The sequence below is a fragment of the Vipera berus genome, assembly GCF_964194415.1.
Source record: "Vipera berus genome assembly, chromosome: 10".
Lineage (NCBI taxonomy): Eukaryota > Metazoa > Chordata > Lepidosauria > Squamata > Viperidae > Vipera > Vipera berus.
This window is the reverse complement of record NC_138213.1, coordinates 2,696,791-2,724,712: the sequence shown is the minus strand read 5'-3', so window position 1 is coordinate 2,724,712 and position 27,922 is coordinate 2,696,791. Positions and strand designations below refer to the sequence as shown.

Sequence of the window (27,922 nt, the reverse complement as noted above, 5' to 3'; positions counted from 1 at the left end):
ATGTAATGTGAGAAAGCGTCTCATATGTCAGTCTCCCTAGTTTTCTCCAAGCTGAAGACAAGGAAGGGGAAGGCACATAAGAACAGTTTTAGTATTCATAATTTCAGCATTCAAGTCTGGTCTACCTCAAAAGGGTTGACTTTCTGGAATGCTCTACAAAATCTGTACCAAAAATGGAAGCCCCTGGAAAAAAATCCCTTCAATGCAGGACAACCCCACTCTCCAGAAAATCTCCCCTCCATAACCCCCCCAGCCCCCCACCCCATTTCAGTTTGTTTTCTTTTTTTCCTATTTGCCCAAGAGCACCAAGTCAATCCCCTGCCGGGCTTGTCAATTACAAGACATTCGCTGTCTTGACTTGGAACTTTGGGGGAGAAAATGAAAAGAAAGGCTGATGGTGGCAGAAGTAAAAAAAATAAATAAATTAAGAAACAAAGATTGGATTCGTGTCCTCTCCCTCCTCCTTTTTCTCTCTCCCCTTTTTCCTGGCAGGGGAAGGGTTAAAGCAATTCCTCCCGAGGCCATCTCGGCATCCTCGACCCCTCGGCTTGCCTCGAGGGACCGCTGATGAAAAAGGGGGTGGGGAGAAGCAGAAAGAGGGCTACATAAAGGCGGAAGAGTCGGCGATCTCCGGCAGTCTTGGACCGGGGAGGTTTTACGCCCGTCGCCCACCTCTTCGCCCCGGCTGACCAGAGAGGCGGACGGGCATTTCTTTCGCCCTTCCGAGCGGAATCCCGAGGATCCGATTAAGCCGCGTTTTTCCTTTCTTGGCAGAGAGGTGAGCCCCCCGCCCCGCTTCCCCTCCCCATTTCTTTCCTCTGGCCGGAGGTAGTTGAGCGGAGCTACTAACCTTGAGCAAGATTTGCGTTTTCCTACCTATAAACATTCAAAAGATGAAACTTGGGGGAAAGATGCTTTTAGATGCTTTTCTTTCTTTCCTTTCTTTCTTTCTTTCTTTCTTTCTTTCTTTCTTTCTTTCTTTCTTTCTTTCTTTCTTTCTTTCTTTCTTTCCTTTCTTTCTTTCTTTCTTTCTCTTCTTTCTCTCTCTTTCTCTCTCTTTCTCTCTCTTTCTCTCTCTTTCTCTCTCTTTCTCTCTCTCTCTTTCTCTCTCTTTCTCTCTCTTTCTCTCTCTTTCTCTCTCTTTCTCTCTCTTCTCTCTCTCTTTCTCTCTCTTTCTCTCTTTCTCTCTTTCTCTCATTCTCTTTCTCCCTTTTCCTTCCTTCACTCCCATCTCATACCCTTCCTTCCTTACTTCTTTTCCTTCCCTCCATTCTCATATCTATCCTATCCTATCCCATCCCCTCCTCTCCTCTCCTAACCTATCCTTCTCATATTCTTTTCCTTCTTTCCTTCTCTTTCTCTCTTTCTCATTCTCTTTCTTTTTCTCCCTTTTCCTTCCTTCACTCCCATTTCATATCTTTCCTTCCTTACTTCTTTTCCTTCCCTCCCTTCTCATATCTCTCCTCTCCTCTCCCTCCCAGGAGAGAAAGCAGACGAGGCTAGGTTTGGGGACAGAAGCCACTTACTGATTTCCACATTTTAGCATCACACCAAAGATGCAGGAAGGGGCTTGCTTTGAAGGAGGATGGGCAACTTCCTCATCCATGGAGCAACTCTCTCCCTGAAGCGCAGCTTGCTTAATGAGGTCAAGTACAAAGCTGCCTGCATCCACACTTTGCTTTCAGTCAGTTTCAGCTTTGCTTAAAGTTTCTTTCATTTGGCTGGGTGGGTGCAAAGCTGATGTGTTTGCTTACTTTTTGATTAGCAGGGCACACCTTGAAAATAGGTTAATTCAGTCAACGGGTGAAGCATCTTTTGTGGACCTATCCTGAGGCAGTCGAAGCCGGTTCACAACTATCAAGTTATAACAGAACAAGTATTAGATCTTTGGTTGCTTTGAATGGACCCATTTTTGCCCAGTGGGATGTAGAGTATAATATAGAATTGCCAGTTTTCACGATCATTTTAATCTTCTTTAACGAGGGAAAACACTGCTTGCTTTGTCTCTTCATTACATTGCCCTAATCCTAGACTAAGTTACTTATTATAGAAAGACTATTCCACTCAATGGGATTCAAATATGCTCAGTAATCGCAATTTATATTAAATATGGTTGAAGTACTTGATGCTCTGAGCTTGTTTTCTTGTAGACATGTCATTACTCAAACTAGGTAAGATCATCCGTGCTAGTCACTGGGCTGCAAATGTTTTCCTTTATAAGTATTTTATGGCTGGAGAGGATCTAAAGTGAAGGAAAAGTTGAAGGAGTTTGCCCAACAATTTAAATATTTTAATGGAAAACTGAAGCTACAACCTCAAGTCGATTGTTTTGTGAGTTTGGATGGGTAAGAACCTGATTTCCTTTGTAAAATTTTCTTCTTTCCCTGATCATCCAAGCAGTTCAATCAGTTGGTCATTAAAGAAATGTATATTTTGGTTCTACGTTGTTTGCTTTAGGTACCAATTTCAAAACCGGAGAGCAATTTACCCAGCAATTTAGTCCAATGTTGGAAAGGAGTCAATTTTGTATAGCCACTGAAGACAAATCAGTGTTAATGTTTCTTGTTTATCAGCCTGTAGAGACTAACAATCTCTTTACATAGAAGTTTAAATTTCCCAAAACCAATCTCTCTCTTCCTCTCTCTCCCTCCCTTCCTCCCTCCCTCCCTCTCTCTCTCTCTCTCACACACACACACACACACACACATACACAATTTTAAGTCTACAGGACATCGTAGACCCAACATGTACATTGCTTTAATGACAATGGATTGATCTGCTTAGATGAGATTAGGGTCAGAAGAAAGTCTTATAAATGAAACCAGGATCTTGCCCATCCAAAATCACTGCCGTCTACATTCACCCGAGGGCAGATCTTCCAAAAAAATAAATAAATCTCCTTTTAGCTTTGCCAACTCAGTGGGAATCCTTTGGAAGGGCAACTTCAGACCGTGTCCTTAAGCACTTTCCCTTTCTCTGCTGGTGAGTCATAACCAAGGAGCCCATCCTATGTTTCTTAGCATGTTCTGTCTCCTCCGCCTGTCCTAACCAAGAATAATGGTCACATCTGTTAATAAATCTGAAATATTTTTATTCCTCCCATCCAAGCCCCAAATGTTGTTTGAGGCTTGTTACCTACTTGCTGCCATGGAGAGGAGTTGGAGAAGTAGAGAAGCTCAAACCAAGACATTTTCAAGCAAGATTTCCTTTGATTTGCAAACGGAATAGAGTGTCCGCACTGATTGGCCACAGCAAGGATTTCCCCCTTTGTCCTGAACTTCTTGATTAGTTTTCCACTTGAGCGCCATGTCCGCCTTGGAGGACTTTTTTTTCCCTCCTGTGGATTCATGGATTGCTGATCAATCCCAGATGTTAAGAGAGTATCTCAATTGTCCTACACCGTAGTAGAATGTCATCTAAGGGAATAAAACTGACAGTCCTATGCAACTAAGGACTGCCAACAGACTGAAGTAGCTTGAGCTGAGGTTGATGGGTCAATAGTCTGGTTTTGGTACAATCAAATCTCCTGAACTTCTGGACAGTCTCGAACTGTCTCAGCAAGAAATAAAGGAAGTTCAACCGACGTCATTCTCCTGAGAACTGAATTTTGAGATGGTCCTTCTAACTATGCCTGTAATTCTAGAGCCAACCCTGTCTATGATGCAGGACTTTTGACATGATGCAGCAAATAGGGACTCAGTTTGGATACGGTGGGGGTCTGAGCCTGTATTGTGCTTACATATTTGGCAAAACAGAAGCCTTGCTGGGACTCAGTGACCCAGAAACTAACAGCATTTTGGAATCTCCAGCTTCTCTACAACAGACATTCCTGCAGAACTGAGAGCCAAGAGGACTCAGTGCCTGCTCTATTTTATCATGAGATACGAGGCGGTGCTCCAAATCCCAGCTTGAAGCTAGTTAGTGATGTTATCTTAAGCTGCAGAGAGAGTAAGTGATTCCTGCCATGCCAGGTTGAAATAAGTTGGCAGGCAGATACGTCTGCATGCTCCACTCATGAGGTTCGGTGGCAGGAGATTTAGCTCCAATAAATCAAAGTCTTTTCTTGACAGAGGACTGTCAAACAATAGAATACAAGTCATTACTATGACTCAAGAGCAATTTTGCAAGAGAAGACCTTTTCAGTTCTTCAAACTTTATAGCAGTGGTCTTCCTCTTTGGAGGTGCTGTGCTGTCTCAGACTTAATATGAGATGCCATGGTTTATAAGACTATTCCATCCATCATTACCAATTCAGCAACTGGACATGAGGATGAATGTAAGTGTTGGTCAGTCTCCAGTTAAGATGTAGGACAATGTTTCTTAATCTTGGCAACTTGAAGATGTGTGGACTTCAATTCTGGCTGGCTGGAGAATTGTGGAAGTTGAAGTCCACCTATCTTCACATTTTTCAAGCTTCTTCAACTTCAACTTTGGTAGATGGAGAATTCCGGGAGTTGAAGTCCACCTATCTTCAAGTTGTCAAAGTTGAGAAACAGATCTAGGAGATTGAGCATACCATAAGAAAGGAATGGAGCTACCGGTCAACAGGCGAGGAATTGGCCTGGATCAAAGGCTAGGAAAATGAATCCCATACTTTGGTTCTAACAATGAAAAAGTCCACAGAGTGACCTTAGTTTGATCCTCTGATCCTTTGGACTCTTGGACGGGCCAAAGAATGTGGGCCTGGCTGACAAAGCACCATTTGCTTGGCAAGTAATCTCACCCTTTCCTTTAAATCATCTTGTGGCCAAAACATCTGGTTTTGACCACTGTCAGTGACAGGGTCCTGGATGAGAATGAAGCTTGCAGTCATCCTGGCTGACCCCAGTGTTTACAACTCCTCTTCCACTGATTTTTATTAGTTGAGCCCAAATGGCTCCTTTGCTCAGCACGGCATTGGTGCATGGTGTAAATTACGCACTCAGGAAATGGCTAGTCACGGGAGTGCTTCACGGAGAGCGAATGGCCTTCTGGATTGTTCCTGCTTTGACCCGAAATAGTTTCCATTTCAAGGTTGCTTGAAATTGGTCCACCTGGCAGACACCGCCAGGTGGAAGGAAGCTGACTTCAACTCAGCCAGAGACCTTTCCTTCTCCTGAGAGGTTTAACCGAGTTTGATGCCAAAGAGGGACTGATCCTGCCTCTGGGAAGGGAAAGGAATTACTAAAATTTGCCTTCCAATTTCTTGAAAGTTTTCTTCTTCAAAGAATTTCAACTATTTTTCCTTAGCAGATCTCCAACAGGCTTATCCAGCTGCCCTGTCAGGGTGCCAGGATACCATTATCATCGCACTGAGCCTGAAGCATTGTGGGAAACTAAGACGTTCTCTTCTGTCCTTGCATTCGTTCACCAGATTGGATAGGATCAGTGATGGGAAATATGAAAAGAGAGAGAGAGAGAGAAATGTCTGCTGGGGGTTTGCTCCATCAGATAGACAGCTGATCTGCCCCTGGTACATGGGGGATCTGGACCCTTTGGGATTCTCAGAAGTCATTAAGGACTTGTTTTCCACATGTACTTGTGCTGTGTGCTGTGTCTATAGAGAGAAACCGAGAGAGAGGGGGGGGGGAAGACAGAGAGAGAGAGAGAGAGAAAGAAAGGAGGAGAGAGAAAGAGAGATAATATATATTGTGTATGTGAACATGTAGTGTTTGTGTGTGTATGTATATATATAATGTTTATGATATGGATGATTTTATACACTGTGTGTGTTTTTGTGTGTGTATAATGTATATTTTTGTGTGTGTGTATTTGTGCATTTGTGTGTGTATAAAGTGTGCATAGACTGTATATGTATGTATACATATATACCTATACAGATGTGTATGTGTGTGTAAACTCTGTAAAAGCAGACCTTTGCGAGCAGATTAGGCCTACAAGGCAGCCTTGTGGGTGCCTGGCAGAAGAGCATCTATTTATAAGCCCCTTAACTCTGAAAGTCAGAATTGTTCCCCAAAGTGGGTCAGACTGTCTACCAACAGAGCAGCTTGAGGTTAGCCGCAGCAAATTTGCCTCTTGCTGGGCGGGAGCTGAGCCTGTGGGAAGGGTTGAACAGATCAAGAGGAGGGGAGAACAAGAGAGAGAGAGAGAGAGAGAGAGAGAGAGAGAGAGAGAGAGAGAGAGAGAGAGAGAGAGAGAGAGAGAGAGAGAGAGAGGGAGGGGAGCTAGGGAGGGAGGGAGGAATAATAGAACTATTTTTTTAAAAAAAAATGGGGTTATGACAGTATTTGCCCCCAGGATTCTGAAGTTATCATTTGGGAAACTAGACTGGATAATTTGGGGGATGATCAAATGTCAAGCTGCCTAAACTTATCTTTAGCATTTGGATTTTGGAGACAATCACTGGGAAAGATGCTGAAAATTGCCACACAGCGTGTAAGAGCCAGGAGGCCTTCGAAGGGAACCAGTTTTAAAGAGGTTTACTCAATGAAGGAGGGGGGGTGGGGGGAGGAATATTCCACTTTCTTTTTTTCTCTTTTTTTAAAAACCCCTGCTGTTTTAAATACGTCGCTGAGTACGAAATGTTTCTTGCTAATGTTTGCTTTGAATGTACAAAAATGCCAGCCTTGATCATAGCCAGCCAGCTGGGAAAGGCTTAGATTTAAAACAAAACTAACTTCATATTCAAAATATTCTCAGCCAGTGGGGTGGGTGGGGGTGGGGGACATTTAATTGCTGCACAGTAGAAGTAAGTTGAATTCTCTGCTCAGTAGACCAGGAAACAGCAAGAAGATTCAATAAAAGTTGGGCTGTCTTTCACAAGATGATTTATGAATCTTCACCGAAATCTAACTGAACTTTTCTTATAAACATGAACAGTGCCATCTTTCCCTAAAGCAGGGGTGTCTAACCTTGATCATGGTCGGCTGGGGAATTCTGGGACTTGAGGTCCACACTTTTTAATGTTGACAAGGTTGGGAATCATGGGTCTAAAGGAAGTCCCTTCCATGAGATCATACATTGGTTGACCTTCTCTGTTAAACGTGGTTTCTATAATCCTTGGTAGCTCTTTCTCCTATCTTGGACATGACACACAGACTAACACTCTGCTGCAAACTGTTTCACAACTATTTTCACTCATCTCACTCAACTTGATGGAAAATGCAATGATTTCTCCCTCTTCCCTGAGGACCAAGAATGTTCAATGAACTGCACATAAATGCTACACGGGAGTTTGATATTAACTGGAAAGTGGCCACTGAAAGGAGAATATTGAGTGTCTGGTCTTCCAGACCGCATTCTCCTGGCATTCTGCAGCTTCCTTGACTGATCATGTCTTGATTTAGAAAATATTCCTCCACACCCACGCTCCAAGTGACTAACCATGCTTTCATTAAAAGAGGATGGAATTATTCTCAAGACCTCTTTTCCAAGTAGGACATGAAAAGGCTGCAGAGGCATTCATGGTGGCAGGGGTGGGGGCAGAGAGGGGAATGATAGCAGGCAAGGAGTCTGTAAAAAAAAACACCTAGGATGAGGGCCATGACTATGTAAATGGAGCCCTGTCCCTTTGGGTCACCTGTACCTGCTGCAAAATGATGAAGATCAAGGTACCAAGAAAAGGAAATATTGGTACCGCAGGGTTGAATTGTAGAGTCCTTAGTGCTTGATTCTTGAAGAGCGATGGGTCTGACACCAAACCAAACCAGAAATTTAGACCATATCTCAAAAAATATTATTAGCTCAGAAATGCCACCCCCAAAATGTCTTAATGTCTGGAATACTCTCGAGAAGAGGAAGAAAAGCTTTGGAGAAACCAGAGACAGCTTTGGATGCTGAATGAATCGGGGCTGAAAACTGTAGAGCCCTCACCAAGAATAGGGCTAGGATGGATGCTTTGAAGATGCTTGTTTGAGCTAGATCTTCTGTGCTACCTCCACTGATTTCCCACGAGTCCCACCCATTGCACTGGGAACAAATGGAGCCTCAACTCCCATCACTTTCATGATGAGGATTAGAGTGTCAAACAGGTGGAGGACCATGAATGGCTAGGAGACCGTTCTGCTCTTCCTGGAGGGACAAGATAGGGGGAAAGAGGCTGCGACTTCACTTTAGCCCAGAAAGCAGAGATTTCTTTTCTCTTCTTTTCTTCAGCAAAGCAGCCTATAAATTAACTTGTGCAGAGAGCTGTGACGCACCCTGTTCGGATGGGACTCTCACCAGTTCTGAAATTTCTGGTGACGTTTTGTGTGTGCAGCCAGAGATTCCAGGGACTTGTCAAGACCTCTGTTCTCCTTTGCTGCCAGGAAGACACAGCTCACAGCTCATAGTTGACGTCTTCTAACTTCTATTTGGGAAGGTCCAATGTGCCATTAATTAGGATTCTGGGGACAGCTTTGTATTTAGCAAGCTCATTCTCCAGTGGGTGGCTGCTTGCAAACCAGCAAGTTTGAGACTAAGATTATTCAAGATCTTAAACCGAGTGTAGACCTAACTTGTCCTCTTCCTTTTGGGCTGGACTCTTAGACCAAGGCTTCCCAAACTTTTTTCTTCATTATCCCAAGTCGTTTATCAGAAAGTCCTTTTTACCCGATGTAGATAAATCCCTTTTGTATCAATTTAACTGTCCCTGCTGAAATTGGGTTGGTTTGTTGCTAACCAAAGAAAAACTACTTTTATCCAATTTGGGGTACTTTACTGTTGTTTGGGAAGCTCTGTACAGTATTAGACCACTCAGTTACTTCTTTCCCTCGCGCCTGTGAAATACATTAATTTTTATTTTTATTTTTATTCCATTTATATCCCGCCCTTCTCCGAAGACTCAGGGCGGCTTACAAGCTTAGCAATAGGCTTCATTCTATGTATATGCCTGCTTATTAGGGCTTTCACACACACCCCAAGCGGCATTATTACAAAGTCAGCTTAATTGCCCCCAACAATCTGGGTCCTCATTTTACCTACCTCGGAAGGATGGAAGGCTGAGTCAACCTTGAGCCTGGTGGGACTCGAACCTGCACTAATTGCAGGCAGCTGGTGTTACTTAAGGAGGCATTAGCCCACTGCTAATGAAGGTTAATGTTTGATATTTGTTCAAGAATGAATCTTCTAACTATCTCCTGTCTTTCTGGCCCGAAGACATAGAGTTACAGACTAATCTTCCCGGGATACAGTACTCTGAGACAGGGGTCTTCAAACTTGGCAGCTTTAAGACTTGTGGACTTCAACCTCCAGAATTCCTCAGCTGGCCATGGCTAGCTTAAAATTGCCAAGTTTGAAGGACCCTGATGTAACCTTTTTGTTTCAATGAGTAGAGAACAGGAAACAACTTGAAGGAACACCATTCATAGGTTGAAAAGCTTGCTCATTTTAGGATTCAAAATAATCACATTTTTCCATATATCTATATATTTTTTGTATTATAGGTCTATAGAATACTGCAGAAGTGTCCCCTTGGAAGAGTTTGCACACATCTCATTCCCGCCAAGCAGAAAATGGCTAAGAATCCTACCGTTCCTTGGCTCATAACACCATCTCTCCTCCTCTTTCTGACTCATGGCATCCAGTGTTTCTTCTTGCCCAATGCCACCCATTTGGAAAGCATCCTTAATCAATACCAAGATGGGCAACCACACTCAAGGGCCAAGAGATCAATTTCCAGAAATGACCGAGACGAAATCCTAATGCTTCATAATAAATTGAGAGGTGAAGTCTATCCTTCAGCTTCCAACATGGAATACCTGGTGAGTTGAAGTGCTGAATGGGCATAAACCCACAGCCAATCGGTGATTCAGTTATTCTGTGAAGCATTTTGGTAAAATCGGATGGAACAAGAAACAAACAAACACAGATGAAGTGAGCAAGGTGAATTGGGTATGAGAGCACCCAAGCTTTAATCATAGATTTTTATTCTTTCTAGTCATTCTTTCTAATTGGTTTTAATGTCTCTGGGTTTTGTTTGATTTTATTGTAAGCTAACAGAACACCTCAACAGCTAACAGTATAATGAGATAGATAGATAGAAAATAGACAGAAAGACAGCACACAGATAGGCAGCAGATAGATATAGATTGTTAGATGACAGATAGATATACAAATAATAGATTACAGATGATAGCCAGACAGACAGACAGAGAGACGATAGACACAGACACATGCAATTCTCTTACATGATCAGAAACAGTCTGGGTAGTAACTCTTTGGGGACCCCCATACAGCATTCTGGGTCCTTCTATCTGTGAGAAGTAGAGAATTCACAAGAACAGATGCTTGTGAATCACGGTGTGCCGTTCCATCTGTAAACAATGCCTAGTGGTTAATCTTGTTCTGCTTTCATTTGAGGACGCTTACTCATTGCAAATTCCAGAGCGAGAAATCTTCCTTCTAAGCCTTTCCTAAGGCCAACTGAGATTGTAGTTTCTTGAGTCATTTCAACTAGAAAGGAACCATCTGTTGGAGGGGGTCAGTCAAAAAATGGCTCCTTCTAGGCTTATGAACCATAATGTCTATATTTTATTCCTTATTGCATTCTGGGAAGCTGAAGTTCACACATCTTAAAAGTTGCTGAGGTTGAGAAACACTGCTTCTACAGTAGACCTTTATATTTTTCATTTCTTCATCCGTGTCCATTTAACCAGGGGACCCTTTGAGATGATGCTGACCCCACTTTCTCATGCTTCCTTTGTGAGAATTGGGAATGGAAAAATGGCAAACTTACAGAGAACATCTTACTATAAAAAGAGCTCCTTTCTTTACAAATAGCAAGTTAAAAATCTACAGACTGGAAAAGAGAGAGAGAAAGAGAGAGAGAGAAAGAGGGAGGGAGGGAGAGAGAGAGATCACACATTTCTAGCTTTAAAATAATATTCCCAGTCATTTGCTATTTATCATTTTGGGTTTGTCAGCAAGAGAAGAATGCAGGAACCCTTTCTCAGAAGTTTGTGTGTGTGCATGCATTTTTTTTTATTTTAGAAAAACAAAGATTTTCACATGCTTATGTGACCATGCAAAGGCTCTTGATGGAACATTCTTTTGACACAGACCCACTTCTCCAGACGCCAATAAATATGAATTAAAGATGATTTCATGCAAAGCCAACTGTCCATTCTGTGTGAGATTGCAACCAAACACTGTGTCTCTCTCTCTGTGTGTGTATAACGAAAGAACAGAATGTTTTCTCTGCCTGTACAAGATACCAAATCCACTCTAAATATAAAGGAGGGATCCCACAAAGCTAAGATTGATTATACCCGCCTGCATTGATATATGGCTTGCTCTGAGTCAAACTATTGGATCCAATTATTCTAGTAATTTGAAGTCTTAAGCAAGGAACTTTATAGCTATCTGAGGGCCGAACCAAAGAAGTGAAGTTGGTTTTCTGCCATTGGGTTATAGCATCTTGAATGAATTTAGGCAAGGTTGACCCATCCTTCCATCCTTCCGAGGTCGGTAAAATGAGGAGCCAGATTGTTGGGGACAATATGCTGACTCTGTAAACCGCTTAGAGGGAAGCTGTAAAGTAGTGTGAAGAGATATATAAGTCTAAGTCCTCTGGCTATGGGTTCAAATCAGGGTTGGGTGTAGAAGCTTTCACTGTCATGGCAAAAGCACTCCCTTTTCAGATTTATTTACAAAGGAACAAGTTTGCTCATTCGCAGTGAGGCCAAAAACAAACAAACAATGGTGTCACTCAATTGGCTTTACAATACAATACTTACAGTATTCAAAGCCAATTCAGAGCGACACCATTCTTTTTTTGCAGTCTAATATGTCTTAACATTGGGTTGACAGTTCTTAATTGTTGGGGGTTTTTTTGATCAGTTATGATATAAACCTTGATGAGGTAGGACTATTGTCCAGGAAGATGCAACTTCCTCACTCAGCCTTCTGATAATAGGGAGAAAAGGGGAGCAAAAGTGAATGTTCTTGTGTTGGTGTGCCCATCTCGCAGGACAGGAATTTCCAAACCACCCCTTCTCTCACATCGTCTGTGTAGGCTGACAGCACCCATTTCCCTCCTGGGCAAAACTGGTTCCACTTTTTGTAAGAGCAGGAACAATCTCACTGCTTTTTGGATAAGTCGATAGGACTGTGGAGGCCAAAAAAAATGTATTTTTCTTGGCATTTGTGACTTCTCCAGCTCTGCTCTACAGCCAAAGACTCTTCAGGTTAGTGTCTATTTACTTCTCCCGCCTAGCTAGTTCTTCGTGTTTGGCTTTGCTCGGTTCCCTGACCTCATGTATGTGGTTTTCTTTTTCTCCTGCTGGAGATCCTACAGAATATAGAAAGAACTCCCAAAGATTTAGCTGAAAAATCAGCTGTATGTATACTCTCCTGCGGCTGGTTCATAATCCCTCCTTCATAAAAGTTGTCAGCAATTGGAGCAGAATATGAGCCTCATCAACTAACGAATAAATAAAATAAGTGCATTCATATCTATCTAGTAGAGCTTAGAAATCCCAGCCTCCCTCTTCAGAATGTGGAAGGTTTTAAGTCCTTTCTTTTTCATAGTGAAAGCTGTAAAACCAGGAACTGCTTTTTGCAGGAAATGGTGGCATGGTTTGATGCTGTTTCCATTCGGAATTTCAGCTAATTTAAAGAATGTGCGAGAACATCTCTCAATGCCATGCTCTGGATAAGAAAAGCCATGTCCAGTTCAAAGTCTGCCAAGAAACAAGTCAACAATTTTGATCCAGCAAGGCCTGGATTTAAATTTAACACCCTGCTAAACATGGAGTTGCACGTTTCATGACTAATTTTATGTATACGTTGGAGCAATGTTTCTCAACCTTGGCAACTTTAAAATGTGGGGAACTCCCAGAATTCCCCAGGGAACTCTAAGATGTGGGGACTTCAACTCTCAAAAATCCCCCAGCCAGCATGGGCTGGCAGGAGAATCCTGGGAGTTGAAGTCCACGCATCTAAGATGTTGACCTTAGATTTGTTGACCTAGTGTTTCTCCCACGATGTCTTCCTTAGAGATGGGATGAAGAATTGGAGAGATCGGCTGAATCTTGGGCTCACCAATGCATCTGGGACCATGGACCTGCCAGCCTCCTCCCATCCATCGGCCAGAATTTGGCTGTTCACTGGGGAAGGTAAGACTGCTCCAGAAAGCTCCAAATCTTGGGATGGTATCTATGTTTGACCAGTGGGATGTGCTTGATATAATCCTGGTTGAACATTTCAGCCTGCCACTATAATCAGAGTAAGAAATTATGCTTCTTTATGCAGTTGTGTATTTTTGCTCATTCCTAATGGAAAGAATTGGCTGGCAACAGGTCTTAACTGAATGTTTGGCTTGGTTTCAATACCTGTTTTCAGTCCATTTTTATCTTCCACATTCATCTTGATGTTGAAACATAATGCATCTGGGTGTGCTTGTGCGTGCGCATGCACACACACACAAATACTCATTTATACAGAAACATATTTGTTTGTAGCTGGCTAGGCACCCTGTGTAAAGAGCTGGCTTAACTGGCTGATGGTCTTCTTTCTTACACTAGAAGCTCTTGCCATTTTTTTTTTAGGCATCGTTCTCCAAGTTTCCATGTCCAGTCTTGGTATGATGAAGTAAAAGATTATACCTACCCATATCCCCATGAGTGCAACCCTTGGTGTCCCGATAGATGTACAGGACCCATGTGCACACATTACACACAGGTAAGGCCAATAGAAGCTCAAATGGAGTCTTAAGAATTGATGGCTTTTCTCTCCACAAGCTTGCTACTCAGGTGATCAGGGCTATGAAAATACGTTGAAGCACAAGAGGGTAACTTGTCTCAACTGATTTGCTCCGTGTGTTTTTTTCCAGATGGTCTGGGCTACAACCAACAACATTGGCTGTGCTATTAATCTCTGCAAGAGGATGGACGTATGGGGCGAAGTGTGGGAAAATGCAGTGTATTTGGTCTGCAACTATTCTCCCAAGTAAGACTACGGGAGGGCAGGAGAACAGCCACTATGATTTTGTGTTTATAGTGTGGCTAGATGAGTCAACCTGGACCTCTTGTTGATTGACCCAGCACAACTGTTGTGTTCCATACTATGCAAACCCAAACCAAGATACCATGATGTGGTAGCTTAAGATGTTCATGTGACATGTTAAGACAGTGGTTCCCAGCACTGGTCTGTGGCATGCCAGAAACTGGGCTGTGCAAACAAGCAAAGGCCCATTCGTGGGATGCAGGCAGCACATAAAACCACCCCCGTCCAGTCCATGGAAAAACCTCTCTCCATGGAACTGGTCCCTGCTGCCCAAAAGGTTGGGGGCCTCTGTGTTAAGACATTAACACGACAGATTGCACCACAAACTGCCCATCCCCATTTTAGCCTAGTTTCACATGTTGGGTGTCCCCAACCTTAAAACTTAGTTCATGGGCTGTGTCCAAAGTATTGGTATGTCAGGACCAATTGGAGACACCCCTCACACCAGTGGATTTTAAGCTTTGCTTAACCCCTGCAATTTGAATGTTTGTAATCAAAATGGTTGCTTTTCCTGATTGGGATGTTTGAGCAACAGATAGGTCCCTGATGGGTCTGGGACAAAGTTCCTTTCAAACTCGAAAAAACAAATGAAGTGTCAGATGACTTCTGCTCATTAAAGATGAGAATTTAGCATGTGACAAGCACTATGTAAAGCTAATGTTCCCAGAGGCTGTCAAAGTTTCTCAGTCACACAGAAGAGCTAATGTTTATTCATCTCTTGGAAGACACCTGGGAATCACTCTCAGCTGGAAGATGTTGTGAGCAGAAAAGGGCCTTTGAGCGTTCAGATGGGTTTCCTACCCACCTGAAGGGATTTGGGAGAAAGAAATTGGGGCAGCCTTGAATAATGGTTCTGTGGAACCCAAGTGAGGGCTGATGCCTGCTTGGTTCTGAGGCATAACTTTGGTGCTTTCATCTGTCAAAGTTCTCCTTAGAATGCCCCTGACCTATACATTTGAGGCAGAATGTTCCCAAAGCATAGCCACAGTGATAACATTAATTTTCTCATGGGTTAGAGGTCTTGAGAACATAACAAGTCAGGTACCAGGCCTGAAACGGTCCCCAGAGTTGATTTAGTATGTTGTGAGCCTAACACAGGATGAAAGAAGTTAACCAGGAACATTCTGGGTGGACTTTTCAGAGGCAACTGGATTGGAGAAGCCCCATATAAAAATGGCAGATCGTGTTCTGAATGCCCGCCAAGCTATGGAGGAGGATGCCGGGCTAACCTCTGTTATAAAGGTATGTGATCTCGTAATGGGGCAAACATTGACCCTGGCTTTGTTCAAAGTTGTCCTCTTCACAAATGGGGCAGACTATCCCATCACAGGGAGACGAGCTCTGCTTTTTTGAGTTAGGTTGCAACCTTGCATGGGTGTGTACCTTGTGCCATGCCGGTTGAGTCATTCTGAACAAATGGTTGGGTTCTGGGGACATCCCTGCTTAAGCTACCTAGTTGTATAGATGGGCTACCTGAAGGAGATTGTCATGAAGGAAAGCGTCAATGCAACTTCAGGAGAAAGTCCTGTTGAAAGCTGTTGAGACAGGAAACGAACAGTATAAATTTGGGTGGCATATTCTGTTAGAAAGCCATTTCATCTCTTCAGACTCACGTTAGCATAATGTAAATCTCCTGCTCAAATGCTGGACCACCATGCCAATTCTCCACAATTCCATTCAGTTTTTAGAGTCCTTCTTCCTGAAAACCCAAACTGTACATTGCCCAATTTGTCTAAGGCAGAGGTCCCCAACCTTTTGGGCACCAGGGACCGGTTCCACGGAGAAAGGTTTTTCCACCGACCAGAGAGCGCATGGTTTTGTGGGCTGCCTACATCCCACGGATGGGGCTTTGCTTGCGTGTGCAGACCGGTTGCTGGCATGCCGTGGCCTGGTACTGGTCCACGAATCGGGGGTTGGGGACCCCTGGTCTAAGGCATCCATAGATGATTAAAAACTCAAGATGGCAGTTATGAGCCTGGTGCCATTTTGACTTTTTTTGATATATCCTCCTCCCTTCTCTGCCCCCATGGATGCCTTGGTTTCACACTCATTTATTTGGGGTGAGCAGGTTCCAACTATAAATGAATTTTGGGGGAAAAGTGGGTGAATCTCCTTGAACGAAAAAAACCAAGAACGATTCTCAACTCCTAGTATCTGTCTTCTTTGCTAATGGCCTTGTACAGTAACACCTGGCTCTTTTTCACTCTCTAACCAAAGAAAAAGTAGTCGAAAAACCTGAGACGGATCGGGCAAATGAAGTGGAGATACAAAAGGTTCCTGACAGAATACAGCCCAAATCTGTAAAACCTACAAAGGAAAAGAAACCCACGAAGGTGACCTACATGAGTAAGAAAGTATTTGTATTTTCCAGCATTTGGGAGATTGCAGACGATTATTCAGGAATATTTGCTGCTTGGCTAAATAGGAGAAAATGCAGCAAGCATTGGGCTATTAGGTAAAAACTGGCTTGGGGATTTCTGGGGTTAAAATGCATGCTTTAGATCAGTGTGTCTTAAATTCAGCAACTTTTAAGACGGGTGGACTTCAACTCCCAGAATTCCCCAGCCAGTGCTGGGAGCTGACGTCCACCCACCTTAAAGTTGCTGAGGTGATAAGCATGGGCTAGATAAATGGATAGGCCAACTCAGTTTACGAGGGTAACGCATGATGTAGAAGATTCCAGAAATCCATCTGGATGGATTTGATGCCAACCTGGAAACTTTCAAAGGAAGGAAGACCTTATATTTCCTAAATCAGATTTTTCCCCCCCTCTACAATCTTACTTAAAGGCTGCCGGTAGGTCCTGTTCTTACAATACTTTCCTCACAATTGTGTACTTTCCCATTATTCTAGCCCAGGTGATCAAGTGCGACACCAAAATGAGGGACACATGCCGAGGATCCACATGTAACAGGTACCACAGATTTATTTTCTTTCTTTTCACTCTTTGACCTGTGGCAGTCTTCAAATACAACGTTCCCTCGGATGTCCTATAAATCCAGTAATCATGTAGAAACGGTCCATTTGAGTCTTTTCTTCTGTAAGCTCCAGTCTATCCCCGCCAAGGACCTAGAAATGATTCATTATCCATCCTAGCCACCCATCCTTATGTCTATGGAGATTCTCAGTCATCCAGGGCATAGTTGTCCCAAAAGTGCTTTTTTCCCAAGGGCAACTGGACTTCCTTTGTTTTGCTTGAAGACGTTTCTCTTCTCATCCAAGAAGCTTCTTCAGTTCTGCCTGAACGGTGGCGAATGGAAGGAAGGTGAATGCAAGGAGTATAAATCCTTCCATTCTGAATCCACCATTCAGTCAGAACTGAAGAAGCTTCTTGGATGAGAAGAGAAATGTCTTCAAGGAAAAACAAAGAAAGTCCAGTTGCCTTTGGGGGGAAAAAGTACCTTTGGGATGCCCATCCTTATTTTGGCATCAGTCTTTCACCATTCTCCTCTGACAGATGTTTATCTCTCTCGGATAAACTTCATACTTCCTCTACGTAATGCTTTTAATTGCAGTGCAGTTTAATGAACCAAATCCAATTCAAATATTAGCGGAGAACTCTTAAAGCAAGAGCTAATAAAATCTACCCCAGTATATCCTCCTCTGTCTGGCCTTTGAAGTGACTCTAAGATCCATAACATCTGGCAAGCACCAGGTGGAGAATGTTTGCACTTGACCAACAGTATGAGTTCAGAAGGCAGCTTCCAAAATTCCTTAATGATTCCCTCCTCCCCTTTTTTTTTTTGGCTAGGTATCTTTGTCCAGCTGGCTGCTTGAACAGTAAAGCAAAAGTATTTGGATTCCCCAACTACGAAAGTGTAAGTTTTTTTTTAAAAAAAAACATATTTCAGGGTTATTGATTTTCAAAGTCCAAATCTTTGCTTTGGTGATTGATAAAAAAACAAACATTTAGAACTCTGTAACGTTTACAATCCTTGTACAATTGTGGTTGCTTTCTTCCTTACAGGCTTCCAGTATATGTCGGGCAGCTATTCACTCTGGAGTATTAGATAATAGAGGAGGCTTAGTAGATATTACTAGGAAAGGAAGATCAGACTTCTTCGTAATGTCTCTAAGAAACGGTGTTCGGACACTCAGGTAATTTAATTTCCTATGTGCAAAACAATTCTAGCCACATCAAATATCTCACACATACAGTATTGCTGCATCTTTGGTTCTGCTTGCCAATGAATTATAAGAGTTGAATTCCTGCTTAATTGGTGGACATTGTTGGTCTGTCTCTTGTATTGTTATCTAGAAACTGGATTTTTGGAATGCCCTCTTAAACATTGAATTCATACCTTTTTTTTTTCCTTTCCTTTGCCAGCAAACACAAGCCTTCCAATGGTTTTGCTGTGTTGAAGGTCACAGGTAAGTTTTTATCTTCGTTGGTGTGAATTCCTCCAGAATCCCCATGGATTAAATCTTGTTTTAGTAGTTAGTCAAGTGAGGAGACAGAAATAAGAAGATAATGGAAGACAGAAAGAGAGAGAAAAAGAAAACAGAGAGAAAATGGAAGGTTCGGATAATGAGAGGAAGGGATATGTAGAAGAATAGTGAGGTTTTTGCTTGAGTTGGTTACCTTTCTGTAATCCAAAGAAGTTCTCCACATCCCTAGATAGAAAAGTATTTTTGCTTTAAGAGAAAGCTTCATGGGAGTCTTTGCTGAAGCGAATCCCTCCGTGACATTCCCATACAGGCCTAGGGTTTTGTGCATTCAAACAACCCGCTAAATAATCACATGTTAGAAAAGGCTAGTAGTGATTAAAGCAACACACCAGGCAGCTTAATGATTAATTTATTTTGAAGTCAAGCCATCTCTTCCTCTTGGTTTGTCTTCTTTCCCTTCTACCGTTGAGACGTTTGTTTTGACAAGCCCAGGAAAGGCCTAAGAACAGGAAGGAATATCAAGCAAGAAATCGCCCAGAAAAAAAATAAAAAATAGTTGATGTTATTCCCCAAATGCAATGATTTTCCACCCAGTTATGGTTATGATCCAGGCAAAACACAGCACAGCTTCATTTTGTGTCGGGGGGCCAGGCTTCTGTTTGTCCGAATAAAGGCATTAGAACAAAAAAGTAAGGCGTATCAGAAGTTGTGCCATCAAGAGCCATCCAGTTTGGAGTTGACTTAAATTCAGCCAGGAGGAGCCCTGCAGCTTTCCATGACAAATGAGGCTACTTCAAACAGCTCTTCATTTAAACCTCCACCCCCACTTTCCTGCAATTTTGGCAGATCTCCAGGATTTAAGAAAAAGCAAAAGAAATATCTTGAGACGTCTCTGCAGTGCAAAATTGTTTGAAATGGAGATAGTATCCATACTCAGCATCCTTACAGGATCCACTAGTTAATGCCTTCCCTGAAAACCCTTAATTCTAAGCTACCTTAGATGGCAGGATTTAATTTAATTTTCTAATTTCTAATTTTCCATAACAGACAACTTGGTCAGTTTTGAAATGTATCTGTGTTGCCTAGTGTTACAGATCAATTGACTTAGACCTCAAGTTATTTCTTGAACGCTGTGCGATGCGATACAAGCGCAAGCTAAGACATTAGCACACTTGAATGCATTTACGACAGCTGTATTGGAAAGAAGATGTAAGAAAAGGTTATGTAAATATTAGCACTGTCCTTGTGTAAATTATAGCACATTTTTTGTAAAGACATCCATACATTATATGCATATTTGAATATATATGAAACACATCAAATATACTAAAAGAATCTCTATGAAATATAAACACTAACCTACAAAATGTTGCTTGGTGTATTGTATCTTTTATTTTTCCCCCCCTTAATTTTACTAATTTGGAACCTGTATATTCCTGGCTTTTGACCACTGTTAGAAGACCCAAAGTTCATATATCTCTTGTGTGTTTAATTCCACAGTGCAGACTTTGGATTGTTACACCACAGTAGAGGAACTGTGTCCATTCAAGAAGCCCACCACTCATTGCCCAAGGTAAGTGGTGGACTCTAGTCACGTGTGTTTGAGGGGACGGGCTGCTCAGAATTTCTGTTGGATGCGACTCATTGAAACGACTAGTAATAATTTCTGTTGGAAAAGCAACCTATCTAACAGCTGCTGCTATGGGCAATTGGAAAAAAAAGAGAAAGTGCTGCCTTGTGATAGGTCCATGCGGGAACACATCGTGGCTGTTTGGTAGAACTTCCCGCAGTTTGACTTCAGTGGATGCTGTTGGCCAATCAGAACCCCAACAGAGGAGAATATTTGTAGCTCAGGGGTCCTTGGGCCTCTCTGAGCTTGGTTGCTTTCTAGCAGACATTTCATTACTTGAACTAGATAACATCATCAATGCCAGAAGGAGGGGGGGAGGAAGAGGAGGAATGTGGGGTCCTTGGTGTTCTCTTGGTTGTTTTCTTGCAGACATTTTATTACCTAAACTAGATAACATCATCAGTACTAGATGATGCACTAGCACAAGTAATGATGATGCTACCTAGATTGGGTAATGAAACATCTGCAAAAAAACTCAACCCTAATCAGAACTCCCAATAGATGAAGCTGATGGAGACACTGTAGGACTTTGCATTTCTACTAAGTGGTTCCTACCGGTAGTTAAAGTTCTTTTTCCATTTCCTACTGGATTATTTTGTAGTAACTCCTAAACCAGTGAGTCAAATCATTCTTCATCTCCGTCTTTCATCTTTCAGGTCTTACTGTCCAGCTTACTGCAAAAATGAACCAAACCACTGGGCTGCAGTATATGGCACAAACATATATGCAGATGTGAGTAATCTTTTTTCCTTCTTACTTAACCAAAAACAGGATGCTGGCTCATCCTTTTGATGAGTGAGGATTTTCATAAATGAGTGTGTCTCAACCTTACCAGGATGGATGGACTTCCAACTCCGAGAATTCCCCAGCCAGCTGGAGGAATCCTGGGAGTTGAAGTCCACACACCTTAAGAATTGCTAAGGTTGAGAAATATTTACATAAAGGATTGAAGGCCGAGCTGATTTGCAACTGAGTGCAGTTCCAGATAGATGGCATGGCTTCTTTAATATGGCCACATATGACACTCAGATTCCACAACAGACCTTATCTAGTTTGAATACTTTCTGCTTGCTTTCCCTTAAAGCATTCATGAGGGTATAGTAATAGTATCACAAGAGGAATATCATAAAATGAAGGTAAGGTAAAGGTTCCCCTGCACATGCGTGCTAGTCGTTTCCAACTCTAGGGGCCGGTGCTTATCTCCGTTTCAAAGCCGAAGAGCCAGCGCTTGTCCGAGGATGTCTCCGGGGACATGTGGCCGGCATGACTAGACGCCAAAGGCGCACGGAACGCTGTTACCTTCCCACTGTAGTGGTCCCTATTTTTCTACTTGCGTTTTTACGTGCTTTCGAACTGCTAGGTTGGCAGAAGCTGGGACGAGTAACAGGCGCACACTCTGCTAAGCGGCACTTGGGATTCGACCCGCCAAACTGCCGACCTTCTGATTGACAAGCTCAGCGTCCTAACCCACTGAGCCACCGCGTCCCTAACATCGTAAAATAATGAGAAGTAAAGAAAGAAGAGAAGGAAAAGGTAGCAAGGAGACAAAAAAGGCTTTGGAGAGAACGTGGAGAGCTAAACCACATCTTCTTGAGAACCTCTTGAGATTGGACATGGCCGTTAGTCAAAGCAGCTGAAAGGCTTTCCTCTTCAAATGTCTTCTCCAACTCCTTCCAGGCAGGAGGTTAAGGAGTTCCTCTTGAAAGGCTAAGCATGAAAGTCACAATCCATCCATGCCTGCAATGGAACAAATGTGCAAAATAGCCGGCACACACTGCTGGGTGTCCCTGCTTCCCATCAATGTCGTAGAAAAGTGCCAACAAATTAGCGTTGTGTGCTCTAATTTCACTGGGCGTCCAAAATAGCTCTTAGCAATTCAGCACAGGGCTGGTGGCAGGCGAGGAATAAAATGACAAAAAACACAAACAAAATCTCAAAAGGAAAGACAATCCTTGGTATTTCAGCCTGGTTTCTCGTGGAATACAGGGCTATTATTTAAATACCCACTTTCTTAAAGTTCTTTATAGCCGGGATAAAATAACCCCCCCCTTTTTTTTTTGTTCTCCCTGTCAGGAAGTTTCTCCTTAGTTCTAGGTTGCTTCTCCCCTTGGTTAGTTTCCATCCGTTGCTTCTTGTCCTGCCTTGAGGTGCTTTGGAGAACGGGTTGACTCCCTCTTCTTTGGGGCAGCTCCTGAGATACTAATCATGTCACTCAGAGCCCTTTTTTTCATTAAACTAGACAGATCCAATTCCAGTAATGGAATGAGCGAGTTCTGCTCTTCTTCTACCTTCTTCCCAAAACTTTGCAAATTGCTCACCACGATAAGAGATTTCTGCTGCAGAGGAGAAGACGGGCCGGAAACCAGGCACACAATGCAAGCAAAAATAAAATAAAATAAATGTAAGGGATGTGTTGGCTACAGGACGGTTGAATCTGAGCAAGCTGAGCATCCCGGAAATCAACAATTTAGAACAGAATTTGGAGGATGAGGTGTTATGGAAACTCTGCCTGAGTTCCTTAAGGACAGGAAGTTGTTCTCCAGCCAGTTTCTGTGAAAGGCTGCAGAACGAAGGGTTAGCAGACCCTGGAAGCACAGCTGCTGTAAAAAGCTCGCTCTGTTCTCCTTGACCATATATAGAGAAGGCTCAAATCAAGCTGGCATGCGAAATGGTCGAAAGCTGCCAACACGGAGGCAGTGACAGGGATGAAAAATGGGACCCAAGGAATTGACCTTTTATGGCTTGGGAGGGGGCAGAGGTGAGGGCAAGCCTGGAGAAACGCCTCTATGAACTATTTGTAGCTTCTTTGCACAAATTCCCTGATCTCTCTCTCTCATTGGCAGTTTCGAGATATCGAATGTGCAATTTGGGATCATTTCCCCCCCCCCCACACCTTTGGTTCTTTGTAAATCTAAATTTCCAAAATTCCATTTCTTAGCAGTCACGTTGTTCTGTTTTATCACACCTCTGTTAGTGCTCGACTTACAACAGTCCGTTTAGTGACTGTTCAAAGCTACAACGGCATTGAAAAAAAGCCACCCGCGACCGTTTTTTCACACGTACGGCCGTGGCAGCATCATGTGATTTACATTCGGAGGCTTGGCAGCTGACTCGCATTTATGACGGTTGCAGCGTCCCCGGAGTCACGTGATTCCCCCCCTTTCGCGACCTTCTGACAAGCAAAGTCAACGGGGGAGGCCAGATCTGCTTAACAGCCATGTGACTCACTTAACAGCTGCAGTGATTCACTTTGAGAACCGTGGCAAGGAAAAGTCACCAAATGGGGCAAGGCTCACTCAACCAATGTCTTGCTTAGCGACAGAAATTTTGGGTTCCGTTATAGTCATAACTCAGGGACCACCTTAATTTCCTGAAGAATTGAGGGACAGGAATCTATCAGTGAGGGTTCTGTTCTCTTATCATGATATTGTGAGGAATTTCAATATGGAACACACACACACACACACACACACACACACACACACACACACACACACACACAAACCATCATAAATATGACAGGCGCGCACACACACACACAAAATCAAATGTCCCTGGTCTTGGAGGTCTTTCTCAAGTGTGTTCTGGGTTGTTGTTTTTTTATGATGATTTGTCACTCCCCAAACGGTTTAGAAATGTGCTTGGGAACAATCTGCAGTTTGGTCTCATGGGAAGCGGGACCACTGCTGGTGCTGACTCATTGGTAGATTTCAGTCTGGATCTGGCCTCAGCCTCTTAATCTGCTCTTGTGCTCTTCTGTAAAGTGATAGCAACGTCTTGTCGTAAGAGGAGATTTAAGGAGAGGTGAGAGGAGATTGGGTGTCACCCGGGGCTTGTTCTTCCATCTTTCAGAATTCCAGCATCTGCAAAGCTGCTGTGCATGCAGGAGTCATTGGAGACAGTTCCGGCGGTTACGTGGACGTGATGCCGGTTGATAAGAAGAAAGTCTACAATGGATCCTTGAGGAATGGGATCCGATCTGAAAGGTAAGGCAAACATTTCCAGCCCAGTAGAAGGAAAAAAAAAACACAACCTAAACCTACGAGATTGTTTATCTCTAATGAACGCCAGGAGAGCTGAAGATCTGGAGATCTGGAAATGCAAATTTGGAGTCCAAAACAGAAACAGAAATATGAATCAACTCTCCATATAAGGTGCACATTGTCTATCTTCTTCACATCAGAAAAGGTTCCCCAAAGCAGACAAGGCCCAGTTGTTAAAATATTTCTTTTGTGCTTTATGTCTTAATTGCCATTGTTTCCACTGGAGCTGATGTTTTTAATCCTTCCTTGCCAGCTTAAAGACTCCCAGGGAAGGAAAAGCTTTCCGAATCTTTGCAGTGAGGCAATAATTTTACCAAGACGGCGGGACTCTTTGTGGAAAAAGACTGCACCGTTGTGTGCTTCTCCTTGGGTGAGAGAGGTTTGCCCCCAACCTGGACCACGATGAAGCCCCGTAAACCCATCTTCTTTTGGAGAAAGGAAAAAAAAAGATGGCAGCAGGAATTGGAACTCTCTGCATCTCGACAGCATCTGCTCACTGTTGTATTTTTGGTCTGTCGTTGTTTTACTTCCAAACGTTTCGAACCTTCCGAAGAAGGAAGATGGTTCGAGTTGAGGAGAGAAGATGGTTGAAAAACTGCCTTGCCTCACCCATCCTATGAACAATTTTGCCCCTAAGTATAGACCACTGGGGTTCCCTCAAAATAAGGCTTCCAGGAGGTGAACGTTTATCTGGATGAGAACATAGGAAGCATTTCGGTCACCCCAAAGGCTAAATTTTTTGAAAAATTGGGTCAAAAGTCCAGAATATCCCTGAAATCCAAGTCACCTTGTGCTACCTTGAACGATGTGGGGGAACAGGCAAGATTCAGAACACACAAAACAAATAACATAGATTTCTTTTTATGCGGACTGGGAAAGGAGGCATTGCATTTCCAGAAAAGAATCTGCTTTGCAAAAGAATGGAAAGATTGTTATTTCTCTCAAAAGAAAGCTTAAAGGTTTGCTGGCCAAACAATTGCAGGAGGTTGAGAAAATGGGGTTTATTGTCCCCAAATTAAATCATTGGGACCTCGGTCTTGGCACATTCTGATTCCTTGCATGTTAGTTAGCATTGTTTTATTTACAAATGAATCCGACTTATTTTATTCAGCAGAGGTGTTTTAGCTTAGCTAAGCAAATGGTTGCCAAAAGTTGATCTTTGTTTTGCTGAAATCGAAAGAGTTTTGCTTTACCTGTTTATTTGTATAGATTGGAAGCCTGATATAGTAAGTTGGTCACAACATGTATATTACCAAGTCCTGTTAGAACAATTCTGTTTTCTGATAGTCAGTAGGATTCCTAGTATAGGTCATCCCCAAGTCTCAAATGTTCTCCTAAGGAAATCGTAGTGAAGTTGTCCTCCTTCAATCCAAATATTTGAAGGCTTAGATTTGTTAAGGACTTGTCCTTGCTCTAAAACCTTGAGCTCAGTCTTAATTAGAAACCAAAGAAGTGCCTTTTGTAAATCTGACACAATGTTGGTCTTCGAAAACTGAACTCGGATCCCACCATACAAAAGGACAAATGTTGTTAAATACAATGTGCCATTTCTATTTATTTAAAGTTCTTGATTTTAGAGGCCCGTGGCTCTGTTAAAACACCCACAACACCCTCCAAATAAAGCACGTTTCAACGATTCCTGTAAGTGGGCTGGATTTTGACTTTTGAAACCCAAAGGGTTACTTGCCAACTATGGTGCTAAGGTGGTGCTAAATAAGAATAGGAAGATGTTTTTGATTTTACATCTGCTCACAAATTCACCCAGGGGGAACTAGTTTATTTGCCCTTATTTGTCTTTTTGGTTGTTGTTGTTGTTGTTCTAACCATTGTGTCCAGAGGGAATTAAAAATCAGCCATAGTCACAAGTAGGACTCTAAGGCATCCTACTGAGATGAGTGATTGGCAGGGATGGTCCATTCTCTATTTAATCTTATTTATCAGGAGTGAGAGAAGAGAGTTAGTGTATGCATATTGTTCTATCAAGAGCCCTGGTGGCACAGTGGTTAGAATGCAGTATTGCAGGCTAACTCTGCTCACACTGCCAGCAGTTCGATCCTGACCTGCTCAAGGTTGATTCAGCCTTCCATCCTTTGGTAAAATGAAGACCCAGATTGTTGGGGGCAACATGCCGACTCTGTCAACTGCTTAGAGAGGGCTAAGAAGTGGCATACAAGTCTAAATGTTACATTAAGATCTTCTCTTTATCGTCCTGAGAATTTTGGCAAAGTGTCAGGAAATGAAATCACATTTTTGAGGCATCACGTGTTTCTTGAGGCATCAGGTAGGATGCACCCCCTTATGCAGTGTCAGCACCCTAAATACCGCACCCTTCAGATACCCAAGAAAGATCACAAATGCAAGGTAATTTCCAGTTACTAAAAGGTAGCTCACCTTTGAGACATGTTGGTTATCAAAGATGCTTAAGGACTTAATTACGGTGCCATTTCCAAACAAGATTCCTCTACTTCTGGAGAACAATTTTGAAATGGAGGCAAAGAGATCAGATTGCTCAGATTTGTCGTCCATCCAGATTGGTCTCTAATGTGTGAATTTACACAAGCCAACAGAGGTGTGAGTGTTGATTTTTTTCCTAGATTCATGGGTTTAGAAGCATCCGATGATTCAGGCCATTTCTTTGGAATTTTTTCCAAAATTTGTGTATGTGTGTTTCATGAAATGGTTCAATAAATCAGAGAGAGATGATTTACACAGGCCTAGGAAGCAAAATCTATGAGAGACGAAGTAACAGGAGATGAATAAAACATGCATTTTCATGTTTATCAAAATATATTTGTGGGTGCCACCAGATATACAACAGCTCGACAGAGGGAAAGAATTTCCCCCCTGCATTAAATTTTATCTGTTTTAGGGCATATATAGATCTGCATAGATCATATCTGCAGGCAGCACAAGCCTGCGGTTTTTGTATATTTGCTTTTTTTTCTATGAAAAATGATGTATTTTTTACTGTATCCTCTGTAAAAAAAAGAAATGTTCTGTAAAGGGCTTGCACGAGCATTTTAATGGGCGGAATGATTGTTTTTTTTCCTTTTGATAAATATATTTTCCCCAACCAGTTATCTATCAGGTGAAAGAAACCAGTGTCTTATTATTTTGTGTTATAACATTTGTGGAAATAAAAACTTTGAAGCTTTGGGTGTCACTTTGTAAGCTGCATGTTGCTTTGAGACAATGCAATGCCATACAGGCAGTCCTTACAACTGACAAGCATCCAGTTAGTGTCTGTTGAAAGCTATGAAGGTGATGAAAAAAGTGACATAAACTGGTCCTCACGCTTATGACTGTCAAAGCATCCTCATGGTCACGTGATCAGAATTTGGGCACTTGCAACTGGCATGTACTTATGACAGTTTCAGTGTCCTGGCATCACATGATTGCTATTTGCAACTTCCTAGCCAGCTTCCCTCAAGCAAAGTCAATGGGGGAAGCCAAATTCGCTTAACAATTGCACGATTCCCTTAATGACCACAGCAAAAAAAAGTTCAAAAAATTGGGTGCCACTCACTAACTGCGACAGAAGATCTGGTTCCAATTTGAGGACCTATTTGAACATGTTTACTTTCCGATGAGCATGGAGATCTCGAAGGAAACATCTGAGATTTGGGAAAACACGGCAGATGGTGAGATCTGACCTTGTGTAACTTTTGCATCCAGTCTTGAGTTTGAAAGCTGATGCTTACTCTGAATTCAAATTCCAAGAGGCTTAACTTGACAGCTAATAAACACAAGCAGCTTTTGGAAGTTATATAGAGTTTTGGTTCCTTTTTCTTTTTAGCAAAATAAAAAAAATTACTGGCTACCACTGGTCTGCAGGAACGCAGCATTAGAAGGCAATTCAAACAAATACATAGTGACAATCTGTTCATGGAGTAATAAAGATATTCAGCCCAATTGAGTTTGTCATTGCTGAGCTATT

The 27,922-nt window shown here is 42.5% G+C and overlaps 1 protein-coding gene across 1 annotated transcript; it reads left to right on the top strand.

Moving 5' to 3' along the window:
• Window positions 1-91: 91 nt before the first annotated feature.
• On the top strand, window positions 92-27,139 carry CRISPLD2 (cysteine rich secretory protein LCCL domain containing 2). The gene is made up of 15 exons (XM_081335701.1): window positions 92-778; window positions 9,363-9,680; window positions 12,916-13,034; window positions 13,467-13,599; window positions 13,751-13,866; window positions 15,065-15,165; window positions 16,141-16,269; window positions 16,777-16,837; window positions 17,675-17,741; window positions 17,891-18,021; window positions 18,251-18,294; window positions 19,813-19,885; window positions 20,599-20,674; window positions 23,795-23,928; window positions 24,239-27,139. The coding sequence occupies exons 2-15, from the start codon at window positions 9,432-9,434 to the stop codon at window positions 24,291-24,293; spliced, it is 1,488 nt and encodes a 495-aa protein (XP_081191827.1). The 5' UTR covers window positions 92-778; window positions 9,363-9,431; the 3' UTR covers window positions 24,294-27,139.
• The last annotated feature ends 783 nt before the right edge of the window (window positions 27,140-27,922 follow it).

What these genes read in the sequence shown, in the direction of transcription:
- CRISPLD2 (XM_081335701.1), top strand. Translation starts at nt 9,432, where the DNA reads ATGGCTAAGAATCCTACCGTTCCTTGGCTCATAACACCATCTCTCCTC. An exon ending in TGTGCACACATTACACACAG is followed by an intron (nt 13,600 to 13,750) that starts GTAAGGCCAATA and finishes GTTTTTTTCCAG; the next exon opens with ATGGTCTGGGCTACAACCAA. An exon ending in CCCACCACTCATTGCCCAAG is followed by an intron (nt 19,886 to 20,598) that starts GTAAGTGGTGGA and finishes TTCATCTTTCAG; the next exon opens with GTCTTACTGTCCAGCTTACT.